A 12,748-nucleotide genomic window follows, 5' to 3' on the forward strand; every position below is an offset into this window, starting at 1 on the left:
ACTCACTGGTCAAGAACTGACCGGCGCGCGCGGGTATGAGTTAACCTTCCAGTGTTTGGTTTTGCTCATCCTGGGTTCTGGGACAAGTCCAGAAAGATCTCAGGGGCATTCCATTGTAGCAGCTATACATATTGAACTAAAAGCAGCAGTTCTAACTAAGGGAAGCAGTAAACTGATTTTTAGCATGCTTGCAATGGTCCATATACAAACTAAAGCATAAAACAATAGGAAACCAATCCCCACGTGGTCTTGCGCGTGCATCCACAGAGTGGCGGGCGTGCATTGCGCCCCGGCGCGCGCTGGTTCTTACCACAATAATTTTTGAAACCTTGCCAGCTTTAGGGTCAGGAATGATATTGATTACCAGTCTTGGCCCTGCCAGCCTCCCTCAGGGATTAGAATAGTAGGTATGCTATACCTAGATTGAGTTTGAAAAAGTATTTGAGCTTTGATGTTTGGAGGCTTGATTGAGGGGTTGGATGTTTGATGATTGAAAAATAAGGTGGTTATGCTTGATTAAGGTGTGAAAATGGTTGTAGGGTTTTGCAATCCTTTAAAAAACTTGAACCCTTTGAATGGAAGAACCATGGGGGTATTTATAGGGAGAGAAGTGGTACGTATGGAGCTGCAAAGAGAGGACCTCAGCCAGTCCACGAGGCTGGCTGAGGTTGCTTGGTGGTTAAGCTTACTAACCAATAAAGGTGATGGGGACAGGTTGGACCGGCGCGAGTGCATTGCGCCCTGGCACGCATGGGTCAACGGTCAAGCTTTGACTATTGACCACCACCTGTCCGGTTGACCAGCGCGTGCGGGTTTGGGTGCAGCATGCGCATGTACTACCTACTCACGCATTGGTCAACGGCCAAGCTTTGACCATTGTCCAACACCTGTCAAGTTGATCTGCGCGCGCAGGCTTCAAACCAGGGCGTTCCGGTAGGGTTTTTTGGCTAAGGTTAGGAGTTCAAGGGTTTTTCAAACACTCAAAACTCAAATACTTATCATTCTGGACTATATGACATTCAATAGTATACAACCAAAAATACTATGAATCGAACTTTGGAACCATATCTGTAATGTCCTGAGTAGATGAATTAAAAATGCTTAAACTCCATACAAAATGACTGGGCAATAACCTTCTTTCCTGTAAAAGACATCATTCACTAACCATGATAAGTGTTCCAGCCATATCCTGGTGCAATGCTTGGAGACATAAGGCCCGGCATATAGGTCTGGGGGACTTGTACACCTGACGCAGGTAAGTATGGTGTTCTTGAAAATGGCAACTTTGAAAATCCTCCCATATAAGTGCCCAGATGAAGGCAGAACTGATAAACCTGGAGATCCGTAGGCAGCAGGTGGAGGAACGGCCAAGGCAGTTCCAGTGGATGCAAGTTGAGGATGATCAAATTTACATGAGGCTCCAAACTTACACGATCCAGTTTTCAGATAAAAAAGGCATGGATTTTCTTCCTGAAAACTAAGTGAATAATCTAAAAGTCTTATTCATAGCTTTAGTGAATAAGCATGTAGCAATAAGTCACGAATATGGCAATGGACGAAATCGAAAGGAAAGTGCAGACCCATAGGAGGAGCGAACAAGTGAAATAAGCACCTGCCGCATAGGTAGGCCCAAACTGTTAAGTAGGACTGGTCCAGCACCATGTCTGTCCCGCGGGTGATGATATTTACATGCTGAACCAAATTTGTAGGTTCCGGTTTTCAGATAATACTGCAGTTCACATTCAAAAGTAAGCGAATTAAAGATTATCAATGGAGGCATGAAGCCATTAAAAACCATCACCTCTCAGAACAAAAATGGAGGAAATAGAGTTTCATTTTTACCCCTAAAGGTACATTTCCTCATTAGCTAAAAAGCACACTGCTTATCATCAGAACTAAATCAACTTTGGAGGAATTTACCATTGTTAACACATAGAGCAATTTGACCCAAAACCAAAACAAAGGTTCACCATCAATGGTGCTCGGTTCCAAAGCCAAACTCACATTAAGAAACATCTGCTCAATTATGTGCTACAAGAAACGTCTGGCCAAAGCATGTGAACACCAACACAATTACTTTTAGCCATGTTTTCAAAGGCAATTATGGGGCTCGTCTCAAGTCTAGGCACAGCTAAAAACTCCTAGGCATTGATTTTTTGGAGAGAGAACCAAAATGGTGTTCACCTATCTGTCGGAGGCATTTGGAGGCGTATGCCTTTTACGCCTTTCTCACCCAGATGACGGAGGCTAATGCATCAAAAGAGTGAGTTCTTCTTTTTGTAAGTGAAGAATCAATTGATTGTAAGTTGTCAGGGCGAAAGACGAAGAGTCTTCACGTACTGTGAGACAATTTAGAGTGCTTTTAAAAGTTGGATCTATTAATGAACTATGTTTTTATGCCTTAACATGCTTTTTTGTCAATTCTATCTACTACTTTCTTGTAACTATCCCCCCTTTTCATGGTAGTATTTTTTAGATAAATTTAAGTTTTAGAAATAAAAAGTAAAACCTCCAAAGGCTTATGCCTCAACGCCTTGAGGTTTACACCTCGTCTTGCGCTTTCACGTCTCAAAACTTCGAATTTTAGAGAGCCCACTTAACAAAGGATCTTCTGCAAAAAGTAATGTAAATAATATCAGAATGCAAATCCTCCTCCGACATGGTTTATAAAGTCAATATTATATGTTATTATTCAGTTGAAGTAGTCCATTGGCAGATTGAGTTGGAGTCAAATCATGCTGCACTTCTTGTGGTAATTCAACTACCACTAGCATAATGTGATTAATGTTTGATGTTTCACACATAAAAGCCACATGAAAAGCATATAAAAGCCCCCTGAGTGGTCTGAGTAATTGTTAATCAAAATACCGTTCCCTATTACTCCAACATCAAATATCCCAGGGAAAGGAAAGACAAACACCAATGCAGTAGAAAGAGAACCATCTCTAATTAGGAAAGGCAATTACCCCACAGTCGGGTTGTCTAGCTCTTTCTGGCAGTTCACCTTTATACGCAGGGGCGGATCCAGGATTTGGTTGTAGTGGGGTCAAATATCTACCGCACATATAATTTTTTGGGATTTTCAGGGCAAAAATATCATCTTTTGAGGCAAAATTACGAAATACTCCTCAAAACTATACCTGCTCCAGGGGTATTTTGGAACTCAGCGGGGTCACGTGACCCCGCTTGCCATAGTGTGGTTCCGCCACTGTTTATACGCACTGCCCTGTACATAGATTCAAGTATTACTGTACACAGCTAAAAACTATCTTATTACCCTGAAACAAAGATGATTTGCTCAAACCAAGTTAAAACAGAATGACAAGTTCACAAGCTTCAAGAAAGTGTCTCTAACAGGCCAATCTTGTTACTATGAAGAATGAACATAATTGGACAGAAATCTAGTTTACCTGTCTAGGAGAAGTGGGGTGATTGAATTTACAATTGCTTCCATAACCACACAGCCCAGTCCTCAAGTAGAAAATGCAGTCTGGTTCCCCGGGACGGTCTGCGTAGGGGCCTGAATCTGCCACCTCACCCCTGTCCTGCTTATCATTAGTCTGAATTTTCAACCTCTGTATGGCATCTACAACGTATTCAAAGGGGCAAAGTCAACACCAGTGACCAATAAAATCACCCAGTATACATACACTCATCTATATTCAAGTCCAAACGGGCATATACATATATAATAATAAACTGCATATTTAAATACACAAAAAGATGTTCTATGTTTGTGTAAAGATGCAGAGGCATTAACTTGGAGCAATTTTAGGGCCCGATTGGATGTCGTATGTATTTTGGGTATTATTTATGAAGGGTGGATAAGATAGTAAGGAGTATTAGTTAAGAACGGAGGACGACCCACATTGATGTGACATTTATAGATGGTGTATTAAAAAGTAGATGGTTTAGATGATGTATTAGAGAATGAGGATAAAATAATACTTGGTTTGGATGAAGAATAAAATGGGGGATAAGAAAGGGTGTATAATGTAAAAAGCTGTCAATTGACTTTTTTGCCCTTGTGCAGTCTAAACTTTAGCATGCATTACATTAATTATATAATTGCAAAATCTAATATATTTAATTACTTTTTGACAATTTAAGCTATAATAACTTATTTTACTCATAAATTAAATAATTTAAAAACTTATAGAATATAAATACCAATTTTTTATAATAATCACTTGTTTGTATTTTGTATTTGAGCTAAAATAGTGTGTTTGTAATTGGACTTGTGTTTTATGTCATGTTGGGCCTTTTAATTTTGTACACTAACAAGAGTACAAAGGAAACAAATGAGGATTTGGGATGATGAGAACCACTGGATCAAAACTGCATTTTTCTAGAAAAATCAAAGGGGTGCAAAGGAAAGTGTTTTGTTTACTCGTCAAAACAGGGAACCCACAAAACCGAGACACACTCTCTCTCTCTCTCCCTCCTCACTAACCCAGCCACCGACCTTCTCCACGGGCGTGATCAGATTGTCTTGCCCAGCAAATCAAAGGGGTTGCAAAATCAAAGACGCCGATGGTCGGATTATGAAGACGGTGGATGGTCAGATCAAAAGCTTTCTCTGCGTCATGGCCTAGTTCAATCCCTCCCTCTCTCCGATCGTCTCTCCTTCTCTCTCTCACTGAATTTGGGTTTTTGAAATTTAGGGTTTGAATTCGAAATTGGGGATTTCAATGGTGGTGGCGGTTTGTGGTGGCTCTGATGATGGTTGTGGGGTGAGCAGTGGTTGTGGTGACCAGTTGAGGGATGAAGAGGGATGAGGGAGGGTAGAAAGGTAAAAAAAAAAAAGGTGTTTCAGGTCGGATAAGTTATTGCGAGCTCAAGAGGTAGCCATAATTTATCACCCCGAATCCCGCTTTGGCCTGGATAAACGAAGGGGGATTAGCTTAAACAGGGGTTTTGATGGATTCCAAACGATGCTAAAACAGTCATGTCAGTTGTTTATCCGGGTGTATTGGCTTATACACCCTTCAAATACACCATCCAATCGAGCCCTTAAGGAAACTAAATAATCACTTTTGGGTTGAAACTTGAAGGGTTATGAGAGAGAGAGAGAGAGAGAGAGAGAGAGAGAGAGAGAGAGAGAGAGAGAGAGAGAGAGAGAGAGAGAGAGAGTCAAAGGGTAACGAGGGAAATCCATCTTGGAATAGGTTGTGGGTCCCCCTTTTTTCTTTTTTTTTTTGACACATCAACAATGTGTAAGAAGCGTAGAGTGCGTGCCTTAACTTACCTGGCAGCTGCACTCCAACGAGGAGGGAGACCTCATACGCTTTTGTGTGGGCCCACCTTAGAGCATCTCCATTAGCCACACTAAATTTTTATCTATTTAAACAAAGAAAAGTGCAATTTCTTTCCTTTAGCTAGCCATTCAATATATGGATACCCAATAACCTAAGCAAAATCAAAGCCATTTGTACCAAATCAATCCTCTCTCCTCTTTCTCACTCACTCTCTCTCTCTCTCTCTCTCAAATCTGCAACAGTAGCAACACAAACCCAGCAAAGCCCTATTTGTGGCCTTTCACAAGAAATCAAACCAAACCCAATTGATTCAATGGAGAAAACAAAACCAGTGGACAAACATCAACCCAGAAATACAAAATCAAACCTAAGAACCAAATCAAACTTTAAAATTGAAGCCACAAATCAAATCCAATTAACAAATTGAAGTTGAAACCCACAAATTCAATCCAGCTGACACACACATATACATACGACTATATATACATACCATTAAAAACTCCAAGAACCCACCGGGAAACTCGCCGGGAAGTCGACAACGGGAGAAACACTGTATTGTGGGTTTTAATTCCGGAATCCGCTGAAACGGATCGACGACACAATCACGCATTCCACAACGATTCCGGTCACCTTCCTCGCCATTGCCGCCGGAATAACGAAATAGTGTTCTTATCTCGGCCGGAGCCAACAACGGTGCCACCTCCTATCAGATATTGCAAGGGCAAGGGAGATGAGGAAGAGAGAGAGAGAGAGACGAACTCAGAGCAAGCGAGCTACAAAACCTCGCTGGACCAAGCGAGCTACAGTAGCATCCCTTCAAACTCACAAGCTTAGAGCGAGGCTGCTAGGAGCGAAGTTTAGGGCTTCTTCTCAGGAAATAAGCGAGATTCTCCGCTGTTGGAGATGCTCTTGGGGGCATGCACTTTTTGCTTTTGTGTGGGGCACACATTGGATTTCATAAAACAAATACGATTGCTACATGCACACGGTTCATGTGCATTCTAGACGCAGTTGTGTCCGAAGTTTGTAGTCGAAAAGTGTGTGTATGTAGACTTTCACTAAAATAATTCAAGCCATCAACAAGTTTGAGATAGTTGTTCGAGTAGTATTGCAAAAAAATAGATAAATCAGACAATAAGTAACTGGTTGAATCGTAACTTGTTTGTTTTGGTATTTTGGATTTTAATTTATAGATAATGAGTGTAGAGAGAAATAGAGTAATGATTGAAAATATGGGTAATGATTGAAGAGGGATATAGAGAAAAATGAGAGTAATAATTGAAAAGAAATAGGATAATGATTAGAATTCAAAATTCTTAAACGAACGGGGTCTCATTCACTATTTGGGATTCAAAATTTAAAACATACAAAATTGAATTATTTATAATTATCCAATTCAGTTAATTTTTCACAGAACTACATGACTATTTTTTAAAAATTATTGAACAGCTCAATTTTGTGTGGGTTTCCAAAATGGGCCATGCATAACGATTTTTTTTTTTTATAAGTACATGCAAATAAACGAGCGGCAAAGCATAGGAGTTACTAACACCCACAACTTAAGTCATCCAACTCTTCTCAACGAAAACACGATTGAATCGTACTGCATAGGTTATCAACCGGAGGATTTAGCTAAGAAACCAATGAAAGACCAGAAGCGTAGTTTGGAAAACAAGTGGGTTCTTTAGTTCTCTTGGCAAACACAAGGCATGATATAGCTCTAGAACCATGTGTGCGAGCACATGATTACTGGAGATTAATAACGCCAAGTTTTGTTACATAAAAGGCGAACCCTTCTCATTTCAAAACCGAACCTCAAGTCCCAAGTGGAGAAAAGCAAGATTAACTTAAGTCATGAGGTGTTATTCACCCCATTGCCAAGCCTAAGTAACTACTCACACATACTCAAAAGACTAAGCATGGTAAGAAATTGAAGCGAAAGATTTAACCGACAAAATCGAAAACTAACTTGATTTTATAGAAGATCTAACAAGTAGCTATAACTTTAACAAACGGGAAATAAACATATGACAATTACCTTGAGTAATTCTTGAGAAATTACAACTAAAAGCTTGTGAGCATGAAAATGGAGTTCTAGGAAAATTAAATTACTTAAAGCTAAAGTGTAACTAGATGTATGAGGGAGAGAAAGAGAGGCCTATTTATACAAGGGCTTTCTCTCTCTCTAAACATACCAGGAAAATATCCCAAAAGCATGCTACTAAAGGAAACTTTCCATTAATGAAAAATTGAAAATGCAACAAAAAGTTCTAGACGAATAGAACTAGTATCGATACCAGTTCAAAAAGGTATCGATACCCCCGCGGCTGGAATCCCAGAGCTCTTGGGGTATAGATACATTTTTAACCTGATATCGATACCATTGTTGATTTCTGCAATTTCATCCCAGTTTCTTCCCTTGGCCTTCAAAACATCCTGGGCATCCTCCAGTGCTTCTTTTCTCAGTTCTTTGGACTTGGTGGAACCATGCCATAAGGCCTCGAGCACTTGATTAACATCGAGGATCGTCCTAGGCGTCAGGACACGCCTTATTCTTACAATTTACCTGAAACGCTTACAAAAATACCTTACGTGCAATATCAAATAAAAATGATGACTTATATATACAAACGTTGCAAATTGGAGGACTTAAGCACAAAGATTATACAATTTTAGGTGCTTATCAGACATTAACAAAAAAAGGAGTAGCAAAATCAATTCCATTTTGGATTTAGATTTATAAGTAATGAGTGTAGAGAGAAATAGAGTAATGATTTAAAATAAAATAATAAAATAATGATTGAAAATAAAGGTAATGATTAGAGATATACAAAGAAAAATAAAATAATAATTAGAGAGAAATATGATAATAATTAAAATTTAAAATCCAAAATCTTAAAACGAACAGGTCACAATGATTCTTCCTCTATGCTTTGGATAAATTATTCAGAGCGAGTATCATCACGTGTTGTCCTATGACATTTTTGCATTACATATATTGTGATGAGATTCATACGCTTTACCTCCACTGAATACTTTTTTCTTATACTTGGGGCCTTCTCGAAACTGGACAAGTTTTTTGTCAAAATAAAAAATTAAATAAGCACAACCTTTTTTTTTTCTTTATATTATTAGTACACGAGTGATCGGAATTTTTAAAAGTGTTTATAGTAGTACTATTACCGACTTGGTAGTGGTGTAAATGAGCCGAGCTTCGGCAAGTTCGAGCTCGACTCGTTTATTAAACAAGTTAAAAATTTAAGTTCGATCTTGGCTCGAGTCCTAACAAGCCGAGCTTAGTCATTTACTAGACGAGTTTCTCTTAACGAGCCAAGCCAAGTGAACTCGGCTCGTTTAGTAAACTAGCCGAAAATTCTATCTCGAGCTAAATTCGTCTACTAAACGAGCTGAACTGAGCTTTAATGAGTCGAACTCGCAAACTGCTCGGTTAGTATTTTACAATTTTTGAGGAGAAGTTTCTGACCGACGAGGAGATTCGAAAATTTTCCCTACTTTCGAAGCAAAATCTAAATCGTGAAAGGATACAAAAAGCATCCCACGCAGAGATATTTTAGTGAGAGAACATCCCAGAGAGAGAGAGAGAGAGAGACAGAGCAGGCCGAATTTCACTGTATCGGAATATATTTGTAGATATCCCCCCATAGATACATGTGTGATACTTTCCTTCCCTCCATCCCTCTCATTGATCAATCGCCAAACCCTCTGTTTCAGTTTGTTGAACAATCATCACACGCCTTTTCTCTTCTTCGTCGGACTGTTGATTTTGACAGACTCGTTCGAATCGGTCTCCATGTTTTTGGCTCGGTTTCGCTCTTTTTTTCAGAGAGAGAAACTGCTTTTCGTCACCCGTACTACTGTTTTTGATTTGTGGTTGAGATCGTGAGGGACCGATGCCGGGAAATCGACAGGTTCAGAGCAACGGCGTCGTTTCCAATTCGTCCGCCAATCACCTCGAAGGTATAATCATGGTGTATACTCTCTTACTCGCAATATATTTAACATGCTTGAGTTTCAAGCAATGAAGTTAGAGTCCGATCATGGCTTCTTTTTTTTTTTTTTGCTCTCTTTCCTTTTGTTGATATCTTTGTTCTCGTCGTCGTCGGTGTTGTTCTTTCTGTTTGTTTGATCGGGTGACGATTCACGATTATTTCTTTTATTTAATCAATCTATAGTTTTTTTTTGGATAAGTAATTAACTAATCAATAGTTTACTAACTAATGTGCCCAATATATAGCATACTAGTTAGTCATTTACTTAATTAGTAATCAATAACGCTAGAGAATACTGAATATGGTTACTAACTAATGTGCCAAATCTATAGCATACTAGTTAGTCACTTATTTACTTTTCCTTAAAATTGCTTTATGTTAATAAAATCTCCATCTCTACACAAAATATGTAGTTTAATGTGTATTTAGATGCGCGGCTTATTTTGTATATATGCGGAATTCATTATCTTTTGATTGTGTTGGTGTCTTTGTTGTCATCGTTGTGTTCATTTTTGTGTTTTTGTTTTTTTGATTGGGTGACGATTCGTGTTCTTGCTTTTGATCTGGTAATCACTAATGCTAGAGTTAATAAATAGTTTACTAACTAATGTACCGAATGTGTAATAGCATATTAGTTAGCTATTTACTATCCCAATCGTCTCTCTCACCATGAAGATCATCTGAACAAACAGTGAAACCCAATAAACCCAAAAAAATGAGAACCCGTCCTCTAAATCATCTTCCCCAGTTTCTCTATTTTCCTTCTTTTTCCCACGCATACTCAGACCTCTAAAACCCTAATATAATTTAGGATAAATTTTTGTAGTCGTCCCTTTAGTTTTACGTTTGTCTCGATTTCGTCCCTCTAGTTTCAATTGTAACCAAATAAACCTTGTAGTTTGTTTTTCGTCTCAATTCGGTAAAATCATTCACGGTGTGAATAAAACTAATGGAAAATGAGGTTTGGAGGGGTAGATGTACGAAATGTTATGGGCAAATAAGACATTTCGGCCTAATCTCCCGCCAAAATTGAGTTTGCCATATATATATATTGTCATTTTGGTACAATTCCTTTACCCAGTCGTAAGCCCTAACCCATCCAGACTTGAAGAAGCTTCAATGGAGTCCAAGCAATGCCATTGTGGAAAGAGAGCTCCAGTCGGCACCTCATGGACTGATACGAAACCCTGGCAGAAGATTCATTGGACGTTCCAAACATGGGGTAAGTTTCAAGCCCTAATTTTAGACTTTCTTTACCTTTGTGGTCCAATAATATTGGGAAAATTGCCTTATTTTTTTCTAAAATGTTTTCTTTCATATTAAATTACAGTCTAGAGATGCTTGCACCTTCTTCATGTGGGTGGATCCACCTATCTATGCTCGTTCTCGGGATGCTCAAAAGAACCACGCAGCTTGAGGCGAAAATTGGACTTCTCAAGCGACGAGAGAATTCTGGTGGCTATTATATTGCTGTCTTGGGTGTTCTTTTCTGGTTCAATTCCTCTGTTGATGGAGACTGTAACGACCCGCTCCATCTTTGTACAATATTGTCCGTTTTAGACGCCCAAAGTCAATAGACTTCCCAGTAGGTCACCCACCCCTGGACTACCCTAGGATGAGCACGCTTAACTGTGAAGTTTCTATGCGCTTTGGCCCGCCCTTACGGCTTTAAAAGACCTTGTACAAGTAGGAGGGATCTTTCCTTATAAACCATGACTTGCCCCCTCCCGTCCGGACGAAGCCTGCTTCCTGCAATACCGCTGGCCACCGGAAAGCGGGGTGTCACAGAGACTGTTATGCTGGCAAAGGAAATCATGGTGATGGATTCTGAATGTAGTAACCTGGGATGGGCAATGTGTACATAGTACTTAGTAGTATATGGGGTAATGTAGGTTGGTTTAGACGAGGTTAACTTGTGTTTTGTTATGGTGGTAATGGTGGTTTTGGGGGATGATAATCAAGTGTCCATATATTGGTTGGTTATGGTATGTAACGACCCGTTTTTTTGTAATGAAAGTGATGACATTTGGTTTATATTAGTGCTTGTGAATCAGTAATGCCATTTTGCATTCATGCCAACTGAAATTGAACTTACCAATGCTGTTTCCATTGAACTAAGCAAAAATCTGAACAACAATGGCACTAAATTGGCTTGCTGCATTTCCATTGAACAAAAACTAACCCATTACATTTGTTGTTCAACCATAAACTTAGCAATAACCATAAACTTAGCAGTTTGACATCCCTTACTTTCAAAAAGTCATGTAATAATACATACATTTTTATAGCATAACCTAACAACAAAAAACAGAATCTATGTTCTGGATAGAGTGCAGAGATGAACACTTAGAATAATCTCTCTACACTGTAGAGACATTGACGAACTTCCTTCCCTTGGACTGCAATCTTGTTTGGCCTTGCTGGCTACTTCTTGTTTGCATTCCTGCTTGGCCTCCCTTATTAGTTGGCTGACTGCTTGCTGTAAGGACTGCTTGGCTTGGCTGGCTAGTTCTTGTTTGCACTCCTGCTTGGCCTCTCCTCTTAGTTGGCTGACTGCTTGTTGCTTGCATTGCTTGGCTTGCCCTCTTAGTTGATTGAGTGCTTGTGTTTCCTCTTGTCCGGGTGGTGCTTGTGTTTCCATGCCTACTGGTAGTGGTACCCATGGTTGGTTGACTTGCATCTTGAGTGCCTCGTGTTTCACCCCTTTCAGTATTGTTCCTCCTCACCTGCATACATAGATTACATTTGAACACCAAAATAAAATAGTGAACGCCAAAATGGATTAAGTTTACCGAAATTGGCAAATTTTGGATGAGCTCAAAATGGGCCCAAACTTGGGGGGCTGACTTATTTTCGCGCTCCTGTCGATACTCATCATCAACATATGGTTGCTGATCAATGGTATTTTTCGGCCTAATTCCTTTGTTTAGGCCTCCAATTAGATGTTTTTGCCGTTTTAGGAAAGTTTTAAAATGTTAATAACTCTTAATGTATAATTCAATTTTAGTTGGTTCCAGTTGGGAAAGTCTTATTTTTCTTCCTAGTTTTTAATTTTGGTAGTTTCCCCAATTTCTAGGATTCTTTATTTTTAGCATATTTTCTAGGGTTAAGGCATGCAATGGAATAATGCATACATTATACATAGAATACTCACCGACAATTTCTCCCTTCCTACATTCTGATTCTGAGGCAATGGTTGACCTTTGCAGGTTCTTTCGTTGTGTCCTAGCTGACCACATTGGGCACATGTGGTGGTTGTGTTTCTTCTTACCAATTTGGTGGAACTTTGAGGCTCATCAATTGCCTTCTTCCTTTGCTTCTTTGGCCTTCCTGATTGCTTTTTAACATCTGGAGGTAGTGGCCCAATTACCCCTGCATATGGCCACATCTCTGCACCATTGAGAGGGTAAATGATAGGCTCATAGCTAGCCATGTAAGTCTCCTTCCTGAAACAGTGGTCAACATAGTCATCTGCATTCT

General features: G+C 39.4%; 1 protein-coding gene and 1 long non-coding RNA gene across 2 annotated transcripts; one reads left to right on the forward strand and one right to left on the reverse strand.

Moving 5' to 3' along the window:
- Positions 1–1,007: 1,007 nt before the first annotated feature.
- On the reverse strand, positions 1,008–3,065 carry LOC131328681 (zinc finger CCCH domain-containing protein 57-like). The gene is made up of 3 exons (XM_058361596.1): positions 2,967–3,065; positions 1,613–1,729; positions 1,008–1,470 (listed from the first exon to the last, which is right to left on the reverse strand). Exons 1-3 carry the CDS (start codon positions 3,063–3,065, stop codon positions 1,102–1,104), a joined length of 585 nt encoding a protein of 194 aa, XP_058217579.1. The 3' UTR covers positions 1,008–1,101.
- A 5,648-nt stretch (positions 3,066–8,713) lies between these two features.
- LOC131329374 (uncharacterized) lies at positions 8,714–11,345 on the forward strand. Its single transcript, XR_009200747.1, has 2 exons — positions 8,714–10,490; positions 10,599–11,345. It is a non-coding gene; the product is annotated as an uncharacterized LOC131329374 (long non-coding RNA).
- Positions 11,346–12,748: the final 1,403 nt, after the last annotated feature.

The sequence above is a fragment of the Rhododendron vialii genome, chromosome 6a (genome assembly GCF_030253575.1).
Source record: "Rhododendron vialii isolate Sample 1 chromosome 6a, ASM3025357v1".
Taxonomy (NCBI): Eukaryota; Viridiplantae; Streptophyta; class Magnoliopsida; order Ericales; family Ericaceae; genus Rhododendron; species Rhododendron vialii.

Coding starts and splice junctions, on each gene's coding strand:
- LOC131328681 (XM_058361596.1), bottom strand. CDS start 3,065: ATGTGCGGTAGATATTTGACCCCACTACAACCAAATCCTGGATCCGCC. Junction 1,730..2,966: donor CTAGACAACCCGACTGTGGG/GTAATTGCCTTT, acceptor TGTGAACTGCAG/TATTATCTGAAAACCGGAAC. Junction 1,471..1,612: donor TGGGCCTACCTATGCGGCAG/GTGCTTATTTCA, acceptor CTTAGTTTTCAG/GAAGAAAATCCATGCCTTTT.